The sequence below is a fragment of the Hydractinia symbiolongicarpus genome, chromosome 4 (assembly GCF_029227915.1).
Source record: "Hydractinia symbiolongicarpus strain clone_291-10 chromosome 4, HSymV2.1, whole genome shotgun sequence".
Lineage (NCBI taxonomy): Eukaryota > Metazoa > Cnidaria > Hydrozoa > Anthoathecata > Hydractiniidae > Hydractinia > Hydractinia symbiolongicarpus.
The window spans coordinates 14979056-15002277 of record NC_079878.1 but is presented as its reverse complement, the minus strand read 5'-3'; the positions used below and the strand labels follow the sequence as shown (position 1 = coordinate 15002277).

Here is a 23222-nt window from a genome sequence, read left to right as displayed (position 1 = left end):
ATTACTAAGCTTAAATATTTTTTCTGACTGTCTTAAAGGAATTATCATTTCCTCTACTGAATCTTTATGCTATGTTAATTGACTGCCAGTGTTCTCACATTTAATAGATAGTGGTGTGCAGGTGCTTTTAGGTAAAAAGTAGTAAATTTTTTATATGATAGTAGTAAATTTTTTTTCAATAGCCACCCGTTGTGTTGCACTTTACAAAAAATTTTCTTGGCATTCTTAGTATGGGCTGTTGAATTAAAAATTTTAATTGATTTTGTTACTGTCTGTTAAAAAATATTTTTCTCTGTAAAAGGAAATCAATATGTCCAGAAGGCCATTTTTCTCACCCCCTGTGACTCCTCAATATGGATCTGCACCTCGTCCACAATGGAGAAGACCAGAAAATGATTTTAGACAAGCTTGTGCTTCAGTCAAAAGAAGAGACTTTGCTGTATTCAACCATGATTTACCATATTTAAACCCTCATGTTTCTAATAGAGATATTCCTAAGAGACCTTTGCCCTACAGAAATGGGGAAGTTAATTCCTACTCTGGTATAAATTCAATTAACAGATTGCAGCAAATACGAAAAAGACGCTCTCTTGAAGAGGAGGAGAAACAAAAAAAGTTGAAACTTGAAGCGGAGAAAACATTTTTTAGTGATGAAGAATTTGTGTGTTTTATGAATCCACAATTAATTGCTGAATTCAAAAGGGAGGTACTAGTTGAACTACTTCACGCTGGATTATTGTCTAAAAAACTAACATGTTTTTTCCAATTACTATGAAAAAATATAATGCAATTTGTTTCTCTTTGGATATGTTTATCTCAGACAAAAACTCTATCTAAAACTTTAAAATAAATTTTGTATATGCAGTGAGTGTATTCATTTAGTCGCCAAACATTCCCTAATTGAAATGCTATGTTTTAACAATGTTACTGTTTGTCATGTTACTCACAGTGTGATTATTTGTAGGTACATCTGCATGGACAGGCATCCTTCCTGGTTGATGAAGTTTGCAGATTTAATGCAAGATACCAGTATAACTTGAAAACAAAAGGAATCACTTATGCTGAAATGTATTCTGCTAAAGTATATTTATGCATTAACTCCATTTTAATTAAAAGCTGAATCTATTCTCAGAAAGTATTCCTCTTATTCATAGAAAAATAGATGAAAACCATTTTTCACTTGATAACAGGAATTTTAAACTATCGATCCACACCTTTCAATGCCCAATTAAAATGGTTTACTTTGTCATTTAGAGTTAATGATGTTTTGGAGAAAAAAGTGTTGCAGCTTATTTTGTAATCTGTAAACTTTTTGAAAAATGTACCACAAAGCCTCCCCTTTATTGAATTTGTAAATGAACACACTGAGCCTTTACTTTAAAAATTTTTTTTGACACTGTAATTTCTATACCGTATTTATGTTCTACAATATTCCTGTCTCATATTAGTGTAAGTAGCATTTTACAACAATTTCAAATGCTTAGATGTTAGAATTTTATTTAAAATTGTAGTTTTCCAATGCACAGAACAGATTTGTGCTAAACTTATCTGTGTTTTTATACTTTTTTGTGTGTCACAATTCTGTTACCTTTTTAAACCTTTTGTTTTAATGAATCAATTTCTTTGTTAACTTGTTTTTTAGAATCGTCCAATTGAAAGTTGTCGAAACTGTTGTTTAGTATGTGATGTGTATTTTACAGACAAACAAATTTATGACATTCATTTGAAAACAATGCTTCATCAACGGGTAATTTCAAATGTTTTTAGTTGGTCATCACGTTGCATCATCAGCTTCATTTCAACTTCAAAATTTTTTAGATAAATGCTATTTTTATCAAGCTTCAAGAATTTGCAAAAGACTGGTTTGAATATAAAAAGAATATAGTATGTATTCTCTATTTTTAGCAAGACTTTTTTTCAAGTTTAAGTTTCTTTATCACTTTGTTATCTTTCAGTTTTGCATAAGGTCGGTAAGATTTAAGATTTTTATCTCCAACTCATGTAACTCAAAAAGTTTAGACAAATGAAATTCACAACAACAAAAATGAAAGAATAAAGTATAATAAAAAGAGATAATTGGGAAAAATGAGAACCTTATCCGTAAGCAGGGCATGGGCCCTAACAAGAGTCAAAATTGTAGGTCTTCTTATGCAAAGCAAATTGCATTCTCCCATCTTTCAGATTTATTTAAATATCTAGGTATTTCATTATGTTATAAATTTCTTTTATTATTAATTTCCTTATCTTAATTGACAAGCTAACTGTGACTACAGCTATATTATGAAAACAACTATCCAGAATTTTTTATGACAATACTTAAGATATCAGTTTTTACTGCTGTATGAGGCATCTTCTATTTTATAGCACCATACTTTAAAGGAATCTACGCGGATAGCTGAAAAAGCTGGCGTTGTGATCAAAATTGAGGTTGGAAATTTCTGTATACTGCTTTGTATGAAGTTAACTCATCCCCTATTTCAGTTGTGTGCATAATACTATATAATCACTAAATCAAGAATTTAGGTCCTGTTCGTTTATGGAAGAGTGAAACAAAGTTAATTCAACTTGGTTGCTAAGTGCTGTACAAGAGTACATAACTTGTGTAACTTTACTAAAGAAACACGATGTTTTTACTTACACTTAAATTGTTTTTACAATTTTAAGTGATTGATTGACAGGGTTCTTACTGAAAAGAATTTTAGGGACATAAAACAAGGGTTTGACTCTTTTAGGAACTTGCAAATATTCAGAAAATATGCTTTAAAGTTAAGAAACATTCAGGCTGGTTCAACAAAGTTCTTGCAACAATATATGTAGTGGATCAGTAGCCATACAAGTTACATGTTTTATTTATATAAAAAGGTGTAAATTAGGTCGAAAATTAACCAGCTTATTCAGCAACCTTCAGACCTCACATCCTTTTTCTTGAACACTTCTTCTTTACTTAGCAACCTCCTAAGTTAGACTACGACTTCAGAAACAACATATTAACATATCATGACGTTTCTTAAATAAATTGTATATGTCCTCATTTAGTTAAAAATTTTGTGTGTGTATGCAACACACAATCGTTTTTTATTTCATTTAAATAAAAGGTTTTAAACACCTACTTCTTTTACTTTTGTGTTTTGTTTTGTCAGGACAAACAACCCTTGGATGAAATTTTTAAAGATGTGGATGCTTCTAACTTCACGTTAGAGAATTTTGTTTTGAAGGCATATGAAAAACAAATGAAAAGTATATGGCCACAGCCCAAATCACCATATTTTTGCCGGTCTTGTAACTACTCTGAGTTTGCTACCAATGAATTACTAGAACGCCATAGAAAATCTGCTAGACATTTAGTGAGTAATTCTGTTTGTTGTTGCTGTTTTTAATACTGCCTTCTCTAATTATATGCATTACTTTCAACCAAACTCCATTTATACCAAGTCATATAAAAGCACTTGGTAAGACAAGTTAACTGTTTTTAGAAACTTTTTAGATTACTTGATAGCTCTCTCTTATAAACTAAAAGAAATTTAAGTCCTTAAGATTGGTATAGATGTAAACCTCAATGTCTTTGTCCTATTTGACAAAATCTATGTCTCTAGGTTTTGCTGGATTTTATCCTAATTTCTAAAATTATTTTTTGGAGGAATATTATTCAACTTGATAAGTTAAAAATTGATGCTCAGAATCTCCTTATTTATATTTTAAATTGAACATGGTTATTTATTATTTGTAAATGCTTTTGGTAAAGTCAGTAAAATGTACAGACGCTAAAAAAATGCTAGTGTGAGGAGTTGTAATGGAGTAGCAAGTAAGTAGGTAATTAACGGTAAATTTTATGGTGTACATGCAAGAGCTTTTAGTGATTGCAACTAAACCCCCATTTGGCTCAAATTTTCAATTAAGTGCTGTCTACCATTTAGCATTCATAATTTTATTTGTAACTTATTTATTTTTTATAGGAGTTTGAACGACATTATCAAGAGGCTTTTTGTATTTCTTGTCAATTGCATTGTGGGGATGCACGTGGAATGGCGAAACATTTAAGAACGCCACAACACGAACAGGTATGGGCTGAACTTTTATAATTAGCAATCTTGAAATTTGGGTTGATTGTAATCATAATTTAGAAAAAGTTGAAATTTTATAAACTACGAACACCAAACTAAAAACATTTTTAAAAAGGATCTTAAAACATTATTTTTTGTAAAAAAAACTTGCGATATTAAATGCTACCTTACATAAACTAGTGTTAAAATATTACTGTTTCTCAAAATATTGACTATAAAAGAGAATGGAGTAGTATGGATTGGACGAATTGAAAACACTTTACAATTTGGCTTCCAGCACAGCTGATTCTAGCGCACCTGAGAAGATTCTGGAATTATCTCGCTCCTCCTTATTCTTGATGTTTTTGTTGTAGTTTTAAGTCCAGAGGTTTTTTTGAATAAACTGCGAGTATCCCACATGGAGCCTTTGATTCAAACTCCCAGATGTTTTTTGATGCTTTTCTGCTTAGCAGTTTGTGTTGTACTAGGCATTAATAAACACACCTTTTAAAGTGCGAACTTTCAGAGGCAGTTCCAGCATTACGACCACGCAATTAGGCAAACCATAAGGCCACTTATCCGTGGCCTCACGATAACGATTGATATTTATATATAGGTGGTGCAACCTGTGTACTCGGAACGCAAAGTCACCCAAAAACATACACGCAAATACACAATTTTTTGAAATTTTTAATTTTGTTACACAACACTCACTCACAATTCTAATGGTTTTGGATTCACCCTCACTGCTTACCTATATTGAATATGCATCAGACAACTCAGAACCGAGATTGGTAGAAACAGCAACAGGGAACGCAGTAAAAGCCTACAATTTTTATGCTACCGAAGGTCTCAATGTCAATATAAGGATGTTATATAAGGACAACGTTATATAAGGATGTGTAAAGAGGCTTACGTAAAGTTATAAAATATGAACATACAGTAGCCCACATTGTGACACCCAAGCACAGGTAATTACAAATACGACAAACATTATCTTCGAGCATCAAAGATAAAGTATTTGAATGATAGTCAATTTGATGATATATTTTTAGGAATAAGTACGTCAAATATTAGAAAGTTTAAAAAAACTAGGCGATTCTAATGGATCAGGTTGTATAATGTATTAAGTGGATTGACTGATATTTATCTACCCCAAAAACTAAAAAACAATGGATATAGTAAACGTTAATAACATCGACGATAAATGTTTTAGCTAGTATTTTCGCAGATAAATAAACACGGCACCACAAAATTCATATGTAAACATTGCATGAACCTCTTGCAACTAGAATCCACATACAAAAAACACATCGTAACATGCAAAGAAAAAGGTGCCATCACGGTTGATAGTTTTCTAATTTCAATAGATCAAAGCGACTACCTTACGTGATATTTGCCAACTTTGAATCTATCACACAAAAGATTGAATCAGAGCAGGAGTTTAATAAAGATAATCATATACAACAAAGTATTAACATCTTAAGGCATGTGAATTTTGCATCAATGCCGAAGGTCCTACAGAGTACCAACCAATCCTATATCGTGGGGATTAGATCTAATAAAAAGGAAAGATGTTTACCCCTACAATTACATGGATAGCTTTGATAGATTCAACGAGATGTCATTACTTCCCATCAAAGAGTTCTACAGTAAATTATATGAAAACGACATAACCGAAAGAGAGCTATCAACATGCAAAGGAAGTAGGGGAAACGTTTAACATCAATAATATGGGTTAATATCATGACCTATATTTAAAATTAGATGTATTATTATAAAAACATGTATTCGAGAAGTTCCGAAAAGTATGCATGGAAAACAACGAATTAGATCCAGCATGGTACTATGGTACTACACGGCACCCTGCTTATCATGGGATGCCTTAATAAAATCGACATCTATTAAACTATCATTACCAACGGATGTTGATATATTGATGTTTTTCGAAAATTCAATACGTGGTGTTGTGTTCATGAATCTAACAGGTACTCAAAGCAAACAATAAATACCTCGAAAACTGCGACCCCGAGAAACCATCAAAATACCTAATGTACCTAGACGAAAATAATTTGTATGGATGGGCTATGTCACAGCCATTACCAACGGGTGGATTTAAATGGATGAACAAACAGGAACTAAATAACATAAACTTTAGCAGCAAGAACGAGGGGTGTATGCTGGAGGTAAGGTTTAGAATACCCCAAGAATTATACGATGACTACAATGATTACCCGCTAGCCCCACAAAGACTAAAAGTAAAATAATAAAAACTAGTACCAAACCTATGGTCTAAAACAAAATACATACTCCACTACAAAAGCCTGGAGCAATACATAATGCTAGGACTAAGACTAACGAAAATACATCGAGGAATCAAATTTAAACAATCACCCTGGATGGCACCGTACATAAACTAAAATACACAAGAACAAAAGCAAACAACGAATTCGAAAAAGATTTCTTCAAATTAACTCTGTATTCGGTAAAACAATGGAAAACATAAGAACCCGGGTAAACATAGTCCTATCAAATAAAACCTGACTACATTGAACGAACAATATTCAGCGTTGTTGCCATCCACCTACTCCAAACCAAATCAACCTTTAATAAACCGGTATATGTCGACATGTATCGTAGACATATCCAAGTCCTTAATGTACAACTTCCACTAAAAAAACTGTTATTCATGGACACCGATTTCCTATGCTACGAAATACAGGCATACGACGGATATCAAGATATACAAGAAGACAATCACCTTTAGGACCTCTCCAATTACGACAAAGACCATCTTAACCATGCTAACACAAACAAAAAGAAAAGTAAGGAAGGTTGAAGGAAGAGTGTTGTGGAAAAGTAACGAAAAGGTTTATAGGTTTAAGATCAAAGTATATGCATTTTAGGTGGAATGGAATGAAAAAGGCAAAGGGGGTAACAAAAACTGTCAGAGACCGACTAACATGTGATGGGTATAAAGAAATAGAAAACCGACAGAAAAGGAACATCAGCGGGAGCTACAAACATGAAATTTTTACAGGAACGGTGACCAAGATAGCCCTATCATGGAACGACAATATGGCTATTATGCCTCAAGATCACCAATAAGCCATCTCTTCAGTAACTCTTTATGTAATATCACACCATTATGACCAGGAAGAACCTTGTGATAGATAAGTACTTTGTATATAGCCCCACGAAATGTTGTAATATACCCCTGGTTTTTTCTGCCATCAGTAACTCGTATAGATTGATGACTTCCTCCAAGTTTTAACCCTCCCCGATTATATCTCACTAAACCCATTGGGTGTGAGTATTGGTACACCACTTGAGACGTATTCATTAGACAGATTAAACATGGACTTTTCACCTTTACAACTAACAGTCAAAACACTTCATCATGGACATATTCTTTAATCTTTAATCTAAAAAAACTATATGTTTGTCATGCCTTACATATATCTAAAAACCATTCTCTTGTGATATAAATCCAGGTGCGTTATATAAGCAAGCAGAAAAGGACCTTTCCCCTTAAATCCTTCCTTGGTATATTTCTGTAGCAATTTCTCATAAGCAAAGTGAACATCATGATGAAACACAACAGTTATCGTAATATCACTTTTGGTTAAATCATACAATGATGACTCAAGACAAACTTTATTACGTGATGCATTATGTCTATCGAGGTAATTCCAGCACTTTCAAAGGTAGGCAGGAAAATATCAAAATGCATGGAGTGTTTCCCAAGATCCTTGTCATACTCCTTCACAATATAGTTAGACAAATCTCCCTTAGCTTCAAATTCAATATATTTTTTTATATTGCGTACATAACTTATAGACTTAGTATAACCCTTTGTAACTATGCACGAACCATGTCCACAATGCACCCACAAACCAATACCATTAATATACTGAGAAACGATAAACTTGATCAATAACCTAGCATCTTCCTTTTCTATGGTATAATCTTTAACGGCTGCACGGATAATCTCAGGACTTAAATACCTTTTCACGGTACTCACCATAAGATTAATATTTGGATTTGGTGGGTTATCCCTCATAATAAGCGAAGGCGGAATCTTTAAAACCGCCTGAGAAGATAGATTGATAGATAGGGATAGCGCGGCTAGGCTGGACACTGCTAAGTTTGTGTTCAGGCTAAAACCTCTGAAAATTTCTATTTTCTCGAAAACCAATGAAGATGCTTCACTTTAATCTTTGCCAATTTAATGACCAATCTGAACAGAGTTTGTGTACTCTTCGTGTGGCCAGAACATTCTGTGTATGGCCATGACTGAAAGTGCTAACATTTTGTTGTTCGCCCCTTGCTGGTCTGGTTGGTCGTAGTTTCCTGTATTTTATCAGGTGAGAATTATATTATATATATAGTGAGAACAGTGTGCTGGCTAGCTAGCTATCTCTTTTTGGTGCTGACTTGGGTCTCCTTTTTCGATTTGTGCTGACATACCCCTTTTCATAGTCGTAAAGTTACTTAGCTATCAAGCTAACTAGCTACATAGTGCTTTGATTAGAGTGCCTTTTTTTCTTAGGAGCCAGCAACAAAAAACCTGTGTCCTGCTTTGCGTAATATTTCCATGGCTGGACACCCAACTCCTATTCTTATGGGGAGAAAGGGCTACTTCTATCAGATAAAAAGTATATATTCACACAGGAATTTTTTTATTTTTTTGCAGGAAAGTTGTCAAAACGTGACAAAGATTATTGTTGCTTGCACCGAACAGTCAGGGTGGACTGATGATTAGCTTGTAACAGAATATATAGTTAGCCGATGCAAGCTTCTTTGTGTTTTTTTACAGCTAACTGGGTCTTTTTAATGTTTTTTCTTGAAATCAGTATAGTGTTGTTGTTTAATAATATGACATACTGCTGGCTACAGTTAGATTAATAACTTTTTTGCACAATCGTTTCTTGTTCCTTTTTTTGGTTTTAATTGAAGCACGACTTTATGTGGATCTACAAGGAAGATCAATAACGAAGAAAAGTGTGGAATTTAAGTAAAAAAATATCTATTGTATAAGTACAAGTGGTATAAGTGGCTAGTTAGACACGCACTGTATATATAATTATTCTGCATAGATAAATAAATGATCTGTATATTTATATAAATGGCTAGCCTCACAAATATCGAGGGATATACCCTGTCTTTTATTTCTAGGAGGGGCCATGGCTTAGATTAGGAGTCCTAGAGTATTTAACGCTTATTTTGAGATACACAGACCCAATTAGGGTCTGCGCTCTACCAGACTACTCCCTGCAACATCCAACAGCCAACGCAGTGTGCCATCTTCCTAATTTTCCTCACATGGCTTAGTTTAACCCAACCATGTGACAGAAATTGTGCCAAGGGGAATCGAATCCTGTTCTCCCACACAAAATGCCAGAGTTATAACCATTAAGCTACCGTGCCATTGAAAACGGCTAACTACTACTTGAGTGCCTAATTTGCTTGAAAATCTTTTTTGAACTCACCCAAAGTATCACAAAATATTTTTCTAAGATTTCTTAGAAAAGACTTGATTTTTAAAAAACTCACGAGAAGGACCATAGATTTATCAAATCCGCAAATTTATTGTGTGTTTACCGTTTTTTGTTTCAACTTGTTAAATTTGATTTGTTAATTTGAAGTTTCAGAAGTTAGATATGTTTAACTTTTTTGATTTGTCAAACAAAACAATGACCAATCAGTTGAATGAAAAATTGCAACTAATGTGACTCCCTGAAAGAAATTCAAATTTAAGTATTCGAATATAAAAAGGATACCGTAATGATCCGAACAAGCGCCCTGGGCGCTTATTAAATTTTTGGATTTTTTGCCTTGGCGCTTAATCAAGGAAGGCGCCTAAAAAATACTGGACGTTTATAAATGTTTCCTAATTTTGTACAAATTAAAGGCAACGGTAATTTTAATTTTTTTTTTCCTGAAAAATAAAACTAAACAAACATGTAACAAAATGAAGTTTAGTCTTTCTAGGGTTTTTTAGTTTTGCTTTTTATACAACAGCGATATCATCTTCCTCATTGTCAGATAAAATGTTACCAGGAAACTGAGCATTCTCAACATCGATTAAGCGCCTCCTTTTATTAGGCGGGTGCTTATTCGAGGGGGGCGCTTATTGAACTTTGAGGAAATTACCTGGGTGCTTATTCAAGGGGGCGCTTAAACAAATGCTGGGCGCTTAAATCGGATCATTACGGTAATAAACAATCAAATTTGTTGAATTCAATAAGTCGGTTTCAACAAAATAAATTCTGTATTGCTAACAGGTTTCAAAATCATGTATCGCCTGCTTAATATGTTACTTGTTTAACAAAGGTATTAAAACCCAGCTTGATTAAATTTATATACATATATTTATGTATATAATATACCTTGTGCATCACATGGCATTAATTTGTATGTTCCATTTTCAAATCAAAGAGGCAAAGAGAGGTTAAAGAGACAATAATTAAACAACCTGGTTTTAATGCAGTTTATGGTAAAATTGTATTCTTGTTTCTCATTTTTCGACTTTCTTTTTCAGATCAGCTGTTATCAAACCATGCACCGTCAGCATTTTAGTAAATTTTGGAGTCCGAAATACTGAAATATTCAAATGTTAATATGTATTTATTGTTGAATTAATTAACAATGAAATACCCTGATAATTTTCAATCACCCTCAGTATTCAAAGGAGTTGGGTTATCCTTTATAATCCTCAACACACCTTCACTATTCAAAGGAGTTGGGTTATCAGAAATAACTTCTTGACCCTAATTTCATCCATCAACACCCCATCAAAATCATGCTCGTGATCAACAACCACACGACCAGAATAAATCAACATTTTATTATCTACACGTTATCTGGAATAATCTTCTGCTTGACAAGAAATTCCTACGTAAACATAGACACAGCGACAATCCTAACTAATTGACAGAGTCAAGAAGACCTTTCAGTAACATCGCATAACCAATACTTAGTTCACTAAATTGGATTTTTCATGTGTAGACTCCTGCACCACAACGGGTTTCGTCACATCAACATCACTACTCTTCCTGAAATACCAAGCACTCCCACACAATAAAACAACCAAACCACCAACTAAATAAATAAGATAACCATTATCCTTCTCATATTTTACATCCCTTTTCTCAATATGTTCCACAACCCTTAATATTTTATCCTTCCTTTTCCCATTAAACTCGTCAGTTTTGGATTCTCTTTTTCTTCGTTACTGTCTCCATATTTATCTTTCCAAGATTTTTTTAGATAATGTTTTTGAGGTACAAGTCACACGTAACTCTATGGAAAGCTGCATTTAAAAAGGGATCATTTTCCAGATCATCACCCAACTCACTATCACCCAAATCAAAAGCATTTGAAACAACACTTGAATAAAGGCTAATAATTGTTTTCCCCAATGATTCTACCATCGTAGCCCCCAATCTACACTCATACTGCGAATGAATCTTCTCAGCATCATCTACCGACAAAGCACTAATATGTTCCTCTATATAATGTTTCCGGAGATATTGCTTCGCACCATCACCATTAACACAGGCAATTAATCTTTCACGTTTCGCACTACCACCACCGTAAACATCGGCAAAACCTTCCATCCGAAACAAGTAACCAACTGTCAGCTAGTTACAACTAAACGACAAACAATCTCTCCCTCACAAAATACCTCTTTACTCCATTTAAATAATACGACGTCGGTTGATTGACACTAATGACACCTTTTCACAATCTTATACACATCCACCGAGCAATTTGGATTCGTTGCCCTTTTCCTACCACCCTCTAATTCACCAGCTTCATACAAATATGTCACAGAGGTACCCACATCCAACAACACTACACCATCATTCCTTAGCAATGAAAAACCCTGATAAATACTATCCACCTTAACCGCACCAACAGGTCTCATTCCAATAGTCTTATCCTCATTAATACCACAAACCACACCCTGCAACCTAGCAACCCATTCAACAACCCTTCCACCATTTTCTCTTTCTTATACTAATGAATAAACAATCTCTCTGCTAACGTCCTATTAAACCTTTCAACAATACCCTGACTTCTGTATTGTTTTGGATCACCTCTTTGGATGGATGTGGAATGATTCCTGAATGATTTTGTAACATCACTGTAAAATTTCCTTTCCTCATCCACCATTATTAGGAGTACGTTAATGGTGTAGTCTTTTCGAATCCAGCCATCATCTTCTTTGCTGTTTTTTAGGTAAGTTGGTAGGTTGCTGGACGCAACATCAACAACACACAGAGCGTATTTGTATGTTCTTCGTTAATATTTGTCGTGAGGAAGGTAAAAGAGGTCAGCTTGATAGATTTCGTTTGGTTTTAGGAATAAGTCATATAATGAATTTGGTCTTGGTATGTACTTTGGTCAGGGTAAGTGAATTTGGAATGTTGGTTCAGCTGCCCTCGCCAACTTATCCACTGCTGATAAACCCTTCCAATACCCACCATCCCCATAATAAACCCTTATTAACTTCTTATCCATTTATATAAAAACAACTTATGTCATTATGTCACTTATATCATGCTGAAGAATATAATTGTTGTTCGGGGCTGTCCATTTTTTCCAATATTAGCCTCATTTGATCGTTATTTGACTTAATACTTACTTCATTTATTTCCCTGGTAATCCTAATATACTTATCCCTTATCTTCTTAAACTCTTCACTACCATTTTCGTCCTGTGATATTGGAGTCTCGATTATTACAATGGACGATTTCAGTTTATCGATTAGGGTGAAGTATCTGTTTATCCTATTTTGGCATCTTTTGATGAATTTTTATTTGGATAGGATTGATAGGCCGAAGGCTATGGATAGGGACCCGAATGCTACAGATGCTGGTAAGGCGATGACTGTTAGTACTGATGCCAATGACCCTGCACCAACAAAGTACTCATACATTCGGCCCCACTAACATAATTACATGCCATGGACAACCTCCTGCAATGTTTTATACTCATCCTGGAGCTTCTCCTTTGTTGTCTTTAATTCACTATAGTATCCATTTATGATACCAGCATTGAGGTTTCTTCTTCTGGTGGAGCGGATGGAAGTTTTGGATAGATTTCTTGGGCCCCCAAATTTTTATTTGTAAGGAAATAGTGGTGGCAGATTTAGATATAGAGGGTGTTGATTATGTGGGTTTTGATGATGATGAAAATACTGATGATACATTCCACCAACAAGCTTCTTATAGTGATCCTACACAGACTAATACTGGACAAATAAACGAGGGGAGTTCTTCAGGTTTGTCTTTAAGGACTAAATTGAAAGGAACTAAGGTTGATGATCTTTATGAAGAATATGAGAAAGAGTTGGGTTCATCCGATCACATTGTGAAGCGTTATGATCTTTTTAAGATGAAAGAGGGTAAGTTGCGTTATGTGTTGTTAAGAATTTGTAAAAGCAAAAAGATAACTTTTTAGAGCTGAGATAACATTGTTGGAACGTTTGGGTAGAGGACGATTAAGAAATCTGGCTTTCCATCCGATGATGTTGATAAGTGGTTTGAATCGAGGAAAAAATTGAACCAATACTTATTGGAAGAACATGAGTCGGAGGAGTTAGCGAATAAAATGCCAAATAACAGTGAATTAGAGAAGTTGGATGGTAATGAGTTGGTTGAAAGGTAGATAAGTTGAAGTGGTCGAGACAGTTAATAAGGATGGACAGAGACTTGAGTTTGGGAAGATAGTGGGTCTCGATAAATCATTGCGGGATATTAGGGGTGCATTGAAGACTGCTACAGCAAAACATGATATGACAAAGGTTCATTTGGATCAGGAGTATGAGAAACAATGATTTTATTATTGGGGAGAGTGATGAGTTGAGTGATGAATATGTAAAGCAGAGGAAGAAAGTTGAGGATAGGATTGTGGAGCTGAAGGAAAATTTTGGTATGCGTAAGGAACAAATTTTAATCTTAAAGGGTAAGTTGTCTAGTGAGTTTGTGAAGATTAAGGAGTCGTTTAAGCAATTTATGAATGGTGATGTGTCGTTGAAGGAAAGGGTAAAGACGTTGCCTAGGGGGCAGGGGGTTACTATTGCTTCTATACTTACAGCTATCGGTGTGAGAGTTAGTACTATTATATTGGCTGTGGAGGGTGGTATTAGTGGTGGTGGTGATAATATTGGTGGTAGTAGTGATAATATTGGTGGTAGTAGTGGTGGTGGTTAAGCTTGGTTCCCACTGTGGTTTAACTTGGGTTTAAATATCAAACCTAAAAGATTTTAAATGTGTTTTAAAAATTAAAATAAAACCCGAGCATTCCCACTGTGTTTTAAAAGCAAAAACATGTAGCGTTTCTCTCTTGGTAGCCTTTGTGTGATTTATCAAAAATCACTGGATATTCGCTAAGATTCTCTTTCTGTCCCAAACTTAGTTTTTTTTCTGCCATTTTTTATTCTGTTTTTTGTCTTAACGTGAAAATGCGCAAAATGTGCCCTAAAATCGTTGAAAACTCCTTCGGCATTTGTCGGCGCCTTTGAACTTTAAACCACAATATCAAAATTTTTTGATCTAAGGTTTTATTTTATCTGTGGTTTAAACAGGTTTTATGCCAAAAAATTTAAAACACGAACACGTTCACATTATGCTTTAACTTTAAAATCGTATTTAAAACATACTTAAAAACACACTTAAACCACACTGGGAACCGAGCTTAAGGGTGCAGGTGAATGGATGAAGAAACAAATAAAATCTCTATCAAGGTTGTTGGCTAAACTTGGGGAGAAGGCATTGGATGTACTTCCTGGTCTTATTGGGAAAAATAACCGTAAAGTTTGTTGTTGATCATTTAAAGACAATTAATTCTGATATATATAACAACCAAATCTCGGTATAAGTTACGGTAAATAGCAAAGCATGGTTTTCCTTTGTTACGGGGTGTCATTCGTAAAGAGTGAGCCAACGACATAAATTTTTAGGACGTACGTACAGGGCACTTTGGTTACACTCATAAGCGCATGAAATAAACACATAAAATTTGGTACTTATTACAAAAATACCAATGGGTTTGTTTACAAAAGAGAACAACCTCGATGTTGTTTGATGTTGTTCTTACAGGTAGCTTAGCTACTATAGTTACATTTAGGATTAAACTAGCATTTATTACTTAATACTCAGTAAAATAAGTCAAGTTTTAATATTAAACTTTTTCGCTATAGCTAGCTAGACTAAGCATGAAAGGACAAGGATGAGCTTTTTAGCTGGGTTAAAAGTCAAAACTTAAAGAGGAAAATTACATCACATTTTTTAAGATTATACTACACATATTTTAGAACACCTGCAGGAAAATGCATTGTTCATCAAGTTACCCCATATGGCTAATATGGAAGATTTCTTCATAAAAAGCATCAGAAACTTTTTTCATGTGGATTACTTTTACATTAACAAAAATTAAAAATTTGAAGATAAACTTTTGCGATTTTGTCATTCATTAGTTTTCAAATTTCTCGATGGAAATTTTTAAGTTTAAAACCCATGTCTCACAGTAACTTTTTCGTTCTTATCCTAATGTTAATACATAAGCTATGCAAGAACTTTTGCAGGAAAATAAAAACACATCAAGAGAAAAAGTTTGTTATTAAAATATTATAAATATTTTCAAACCGATTATTCCCTGCAGTCATTTTGGTGTCAGCAGTTTGAAAAACTATGCTAAAACTATACTAAGTAAAAGTCCTATTACTTCAGTAAAAATTGAAATAATGACTTGAAACTTAGTATTACTTTTTTTAAACCAGTTTGATGAAATGAACCCCAAATTTTTTTTTACTACTATCGTAGTTTCTGAGTTCTTAATTTTGCCCATTTTTGGAGACGCCGATAAACTTTTTTTGACAACATATCAATTTTGACAAGCCATGTGTACAGAAAACATTCTAAGTGATTTTCAGGTTTATAAATAATTTAAACAGATAAAATGTGTCCCAGGTTTAGGACCAAATACCTTATCCAGCTCAGAGAAAGTGGGAATGTGCTTCTAAAGCACAGTGCTAAATACATAATCTAAATTTTATGCCATATAAATACAAAGTGGTTAGAAAGTTATTTTTTTGTCCAACTGGATCTGCAACACGTTTACTTTGCACTAATCGCCCAGTCTGCTGCCACTCACAATTAATTTTTGAATATCCACAGGAAATTTTTATGCAAAATGAAAAATGCTAAACAACTGTATTTGCTTTGCAGAAGTAACAATAGGCTTATCTTTATCATTAGTCCTGTGAATGTTGGTTTATGAAAAAGATATTCTTAATGCTATAAGTGCTCCACTGGATTTGTGACACATTACACTAAGTGTCCTCCATGTGAAACAGTTTACACTTTACTAAGTCTTAACCTGACGAGTAGGTCTTCCCACTTCAAGCGAATATTACTTCTGGCTATACTTTCCCAAATTTTGTTATTTCATAAAAGAAAACTGAAAATCTACATAATTTATTTATGAAATATAGGTTTCAGTTTGTCGTGGAAACATGTTTACCAACATGTAATGTCTTGCATACCTAACTAGCTATATACTCAAGTCTTGAATGCTATGGGAGGTCCAAATAACTGCCTAGCTATTTTTATTTAAAATGACAGAATGCCTTGAAAAATCTTTTGTGCAGCTAGCTACACTTAAGTAATATATTTAGCTCTTGTACTTTATCACTTATAATTATTTAATAACAAATGTGCCCTGGAGTGCTGGCATAGTACTGGCTAGGTAGCTTAAAATCACAAAATAAATATTATCCAGATGTGACCATCCGTCATCATAAGACATTGGAAAGGCGTTTCTGTTCTTTACTTCTCATTGTGGGGTACCTCAAATTCTTGTAAATCCAATGAAAAAAAATTACTTAAGAATTCCTCTTCCTTCCCTTGTACTATTCATGGCATTTCTTTGCATGTCTTTAGTTTCAAGCCACGATCCCTGAGCTTCCAACCCTGTCTCAGTCACAAGTTTCAGCGCTAGCCAAAATGACGGACAACGTTGAGGAACTCTGGGTAATTTTGAAAAAATGTGGTTCTGCCTTATGATTTTCAGATATTTGCTGCTGATATCGGGTGCCACACCTCCGTACATACAGGAGTTAATTACCTTTAAGGACAACGCTTGCTGGTGTGGGTGGAATAGTTTTATTATATATTACAACAAAATTAATATTTATAAGTTTAGGCCAGGTGTAAGTTATCTGATTGAAAAAAGGAAGGGATTATAGAATTGGTGATTATCCGTTAAGTGTATAGAACCTACATAAGCATCGGATGTATGTGACGTCAACGGACTTTTTTGATATCGTGTTTTCCAACGTGTGTACTCATTATAGTTCCGATATTTCACGTACCAGTCATCCTAATGGCCTTATTGAAAGCAGTGAGGATTTGAAGTTGTGGGGAAGTGTTAAGTATTTTGGTTATTGGGCTGTTCAACTTGGGTTTGCTATTTATCGTGCTTTTACGTGTTTAGGTATTTCTACCGATCATTAACATAGAGGTGGTGGGATGTTAAAGGGTGTTTATAGGTTTCATGTTTATTATCATGTCAGGAGGATATTACACACTCTTCGGGTGATGTTACCCGGTGAAAGTGGTTTTTCTCAGTATTATAATGTTTGATCGGGTAAATTTGGAATAGGAGTGGTAGTGGTGATTGGTTGAATAATTTATTTATTCAAGGTGGATAATTGATAGAAGTAGGGGTTTAATAAGAAAGCTTTGCCATTAATTTCTGAAAGTGTGATGGAATATCGTTATTTGTTGATCGTTAGTCAGATTGGTGTGAAGAGGAGTATTTTTCATCCGATAGCACGGAGGGGGTATCTTCAAAAACTTGAGGTTATCGTTGTAAGAGCCGTTGATATTGATGGTGATATTAGTAGATATGAAAGTTTGTTGAATTATGCCAGAAGTTAAGTTGATTTTCCCGTGGCTTATGGAGCGAATATGTTGTCGTTGGATATGTTGGTCAGGCTTGGCTATAAGGGTTAGCATTATAGCACTAAGCTTGCAGAGCCTACTATGAGGATTGGGGAGACTAATATTGAGGTTAATAGTAATCATGTATCCACTAAACGTGTACCTGCTAAACGTGTATCTAAGAGTAACCATTCCATCATATTTCCGAAGTAAGCAAACCACTCGAGGAACATGAAGAAGAGAAGACTGCATTGGTTTTGTCGGTTGATTGTGGGATTGGATTGTTTTTGGTTCTAAGGAAATGGCGAGTGCTAGCGATGATGGTTGGTTCTGCTGTGGTTAATGCTGCTGCTTTTAGTGGTGATGGTGTGATTGCTAGAATGCTTGGTGGTACTGATGAAGAGAGAAATAGACATGATAAGACTTTGTAGAGACTGGATATAATTAATAAGGAGAGGGCTCAGAGGATTGATGTAATTAGACATTGAGGAGGAATAGAAAGGTCAGGGATGATTATCAGGTTAGGGGTTAGGTTGTTGTAGTTTAATGAGACGAAACTGAGTGACTATTACGTACCTAATGAGAAACAAAAGATTGGAGAGATCGCATTTGTTGCTGGTGTGATTGGATTATTGGGATATTATTTGTGGAGGAGGTAAATGTATATGAGGATTACGGATATTAGTAAGACTTGTGAGTTTGGTGTTGTTAGTAGGGTTGGTTAGTGCAAGTTTTATTTCTTCGTCTTATAATGTTCTTGTGGACAAGATGGTTTCGTCTTGTGATAAAGAGAAGATTTTGAAGGCGGGGTTTTATACGTTTACCGAACAAAATGGAAAGGTTAGTATTAGTGATGACGTTGTTATGCCTAAATATTTGAGGCAAATGATTTTGAAACTTGATACTTTTGAAGGCCTTAGATCTTTGTCGTTTAGATTGAAAGAGTTAAATAGTTGTGATAATATAGTTGATGGAGCTAAGTGTAGGGATTTATATATTTGGCATGTCAGTGGGAAGACGATTCGGTATTGAAGCGTTGTGAATATGGAACCTAGAAATATTTTGTATAAGAGGTTGTTGTGGGTGTGTATTCATTCTCCGAATGTTAGTATTGTTGATGGTAAAACTTTCACGAATTATCCTATTGAAGTTGTTTTGCACTTTAGGAAAACACCTATGTGAATAAAATATGTATGGGAATAAGTTATTGCTCACAAGAAGTATTAGAAGACCACGTGTAATTAAAGGCTTGATGCACCATATATCAGTCACTAATGATCCGAGCACAATTGACCAGAATCAACTTTTGACACTTAGATTTCCTAATTTGTCTAGTGATGGTGTTGTTGTTCCAGTTACGTCGGGATTTTCGTTCAATGTTAAACTTAAGATCATGGATGGTGATACAACTGTTGTTAATTATTTGGGTAGGGCGGTTGTTAAGCAAGTTGTCGTTAAGATAGAGTACTATAAACTTGTGTCTATTGATGATTTTGATAAGTTGATGTGTTGGCAGGATTTGTGGATGACAAGTGGACAGTGGGGAGGCAATATTCGCCTGGGTATTTGTAGTGAGAATTTAAGAAAGTTGAGGGTGGGTGCAAAGGGTGGGTAAATTTTGTATTCTATTAGATTTTGAGTTGCTTGAGGGTACTATGCCCTTCCATCAATCTGGATTATCGGAGAGGTTGACTTACGAGTTGACGTTTAACGATTATGGGAGTGTTATTACGAGTATGGATAATAATGCTCCGTATACGATTGATGGAATAACTTTGGAGCATGACGTTAATGATAAGACTTTGGCGAATGAGGTTAGGAGGAATTATGCGGATACTGCTGTTTTGTATAACAGGGTGTTGACACACAGGACGGTGGCTGTCGATAAGGCTGATAGTGTTTGGAATTTCGGTTTAATATACCCTCTAGATCGTTAGAGGGTATTGATTTTGTTTGAGTATGAAAATAGGTATGGTAGTGAGAATTTTTATAATCCTATAATTAGTAAGGTGAGTGTGACGGTAGAGGGTCATTCGAATCAATTGTATAGTTCGGGTCTTAAAAGTCATCATCAGTGTGAAGAGGTGAAGAAACATTGCTTGTGGTCGCTTGCAGGAGCATGGAAATGGGCGGAAGGAAGACTTTGTGGAAAGAACGTGGTTGTGGACTGATGATTGTGTATTTTTGATTGAGCCTGGTGATAGGTTGTTTGAAGTTATTGGGTTTTTAGTAGGGAACTGGGAGGTTGTTAGGTGCTGTTTATTGTAGATGACGTTATTGCAGATGAACGGTTGGATAAGAGGAGATAACCGTTGCTGGATAGATTACATTCTTTGTTGTTGTTAACTCAGATTTATTCGGCAATACTAAGAAATATTAGACGACAACAAAAGATGCTTTTTTATTTTAATAATCATCAACGTTCAGATGTTAAAATAATTGACGAGAAGACTAGTGTGGTTGTGGTTGAGGCTTGGGATGGCATTATTAAGAGGTTAAAAGAGAGTAAACACTCATGTTTGTACATAAAATTGAAGTATCCCGTTGCTTATTCGTTTATTCAATAAATTTCGTCTCTTCTACGGTTGATATTTGAAAATATTATAGAAATAAAAATGAATAAGTTTCTATTATTGATAGTTTTTCAAGTAATAAATTATTCATAAACACGGAATAGCTTTATTTTTTAATTCCTCGTTTTTAATACACAAAATCGTATAGCAAAATATTAAAAATTTAAAAGAATTGAGTATTTGCGTGTTTAAATGTTTTTGAGTGACTTTGCGTTCCGATTCCACGAGTGGCACCACAAGTAATGTTTTGCATAAATATCAGGTCAGACCTTTATTATAACTGTTTTGCGATGGACAGACCGTGAGGCCACAGATCAGCGAGAAGGTGGGCCGTCTTTCTGCCTAATTGCGTTGTTCTAATGCTGGAACGGCCTCTGAAAGTTCACCCTTAAAAATGTTCCTTAATGCCTAGTATAGCACAAACTGCATAGAGTATTAGGAGCAGGGAAGCTGAGCCTGCTAAGCAGAAAAGCACCGAAAAACATCTGGAGTTGGTGTGTGGGATGCTCGCTAGAATCTTCTGTGCTACAAGTGAAATTGTAAAGTGTTTTTTCGATTCGCCCAATCCATGCTACTTATGGCGAACAAAAATTTCTACATCACAAAAAAAGAATATAGAAAAAAGTTAATATTACGCCACCGTTAATTCTAAATGGTTTTCTAGAACCTCCCAAACAGGACAAAGAGGTTCGTATAAGTTGAATTGACAAACGTGTTCTCAACCAAAGTTATTCCATTTTTTCTAAAAACCTTTTGCAGTCTAGCTTCACGATTTTATTTGCAGACTTGGAGCATGGAACTTCTCTGCTTTAACTAAAATTGAATATCTTTTGAACCAATCAATAAACTTTTATTTATTGGTTTCCATAGAAATCTTTAAGATATCCTATCTATCGGTTAAATTAAATTAAATTTTCTCTATGAAGGCTAACCATCTAATGGAAGTTACGAAAATACATGCAACAAATTATTGGCATACACACAAAGATGACGTGAAGAAATCAGATAAAAATCAGCTTGAAAAGGATAAGAAACCGAAAATGTTGTGTGAGCAACATACAGAACGAATATCTCCTAATAAACAAAACAAGGCGATAACTTCACCGTTTAAACAAGACACTATTATAGAAGAGCCATGCAAAGAAACTACGCATCAGGTTTTTGGACATCAACAGACTAGTACAGCTGGTAAAGAATGTGTTAATGATATGATTGATGTAGTTTCAGGAGATACTGCTGAAGAAATACGAAGATATGAAAACAATGCAAAAGAAATAAGTAACAAAAATGACTTTTCAACAATTTCCATCTCAGAAACTGAACTTAATACTTGTGAATTTAAGGAACGTCTTAAAAGACAAGTCGAAGCAAAAGTAACAGAAACCATGGTTCAAGAGGATGAAGTTAAACAAACAGAAAACTATAGCGAGCCAGTTTTGTCTTTAATTACACAGAATGAGGTAAATACTGTGACCATGAAAACAGATGTGCACAAATGCACTGAAAATACAGAAACTTCTACAGAACAGCTTCCAAATGCAAATAACTTTAGTAAAAGTCAAATAACGCAACTACTTGAAATAAAACAACGCAATAGAGACTTAGAGCATGAGTTAGAAAACTTTAAGAATAAACTGCTTGATTTAGAGAAATCTGAAATAGGTGTTCACCAGAAAGAGGATGAATCACCTACTTCTATTGTTGATGATTCAGATGATAGTAAGTCGCTTTTACTTTATGTCTTGTAATCTTGTCTGTCTGTCTGCTTTCATTTACTCCTAAAATTTTTGCCTGGATAGGTTTTGCGTTATATAGATAGGTTTGAAGAGATATTTCCTCTTTTCGCCTTTCCAGAATTCATCGTCCCTCTTACTGGTTTTATGTGTACTGTGTGCCACGAAACGATCGAGGATAAACAACAAGTACTTTCTCATAAAATGTTAAAAACGCATCAGCAAAATGTACAAGATCATCGAATCAAGTTTGCTGGTCTCTTCAGTTAATATCTCTCCAACCATCTGAATCATTTAGTACCAATACTTACTTCAACAAGTCAAGTATGACAGCAAAGAGTTGTGTTATTATCGTTCGAAAGAAAGACCAGATATGAAATACTGGAATAACGTATTTATAAAACATAGATTGATAAAGTTTTATACTATCAATTATATTCCCAAGGATCGTATTTCACCTAGACTTCATGATATACCCTTTTAAAAGCATTTCTTTCCTTTATTGTTTTCCTGGCTTTAAAAAATAAAGCGAGAAAGACCAGTGCTTTCTTTTATCTCTTGAAACCTAAGTTTTGAATAACAAACGTTTTTTTTAAATTAGATAACTTTAAAAAATATTTTGTTCACAACTACCTCTTTCCTGAGTCTACAGTTTTCGCATTGATATTGAAGCTCCTTGAAATGTTTGTAAAGGCCGTGTAGGTCACGTCTTCCCTTGTAACATGCAGAAAAACCTTTTTAATACATTAATTTTTGTTATACACTTGTTTCTATTTATAGTTCTATAATTTAAACCTCTTACTAGTGTTGTAATATTGTCTAGCTTCTTTTTATAGATTCTAGTAGTTTAATTACCAATAAGTTATTTTTGAATAATTTGTTTGTACTAGCCGGGAAACCCGGCGTCGAAACGCCAGGGTA

At 34.4% G+C, this 23222-nt stretch overlaps 1 protein-coding gene across 1 annotated transcript; it reads left to right on the top strand.

The window, feature by feature from the left end:
* Window positions 1-173: 173 nt before the first annotated feature.
* Window positions 174-23162, top strand: LOC130641529 (uncharacterized). The gene is made up of 9 exons (XM_057448362.1): window positions 174-706; window positions 965-1081; window positions 1643-1747; window positions 1819-1884; window positions 2365-2427; window positions 3141-3344; window positions 3954-4058; window positions 21495-22287; window positions 22423-23162. The coding sequence occupies exons 1-9, from the start codon at window positions 311-313 to the stop codon at window positions 22569-22571; spliced, it is 1998 nt and encodes a 665-aa protein (XP_057304345.1). The 5' UTR covers window positions 174-310; the 3' UTR covers window positions 22572-23162.
* Window positions 23163-23222: the final 60 nt, after the last annotated feature.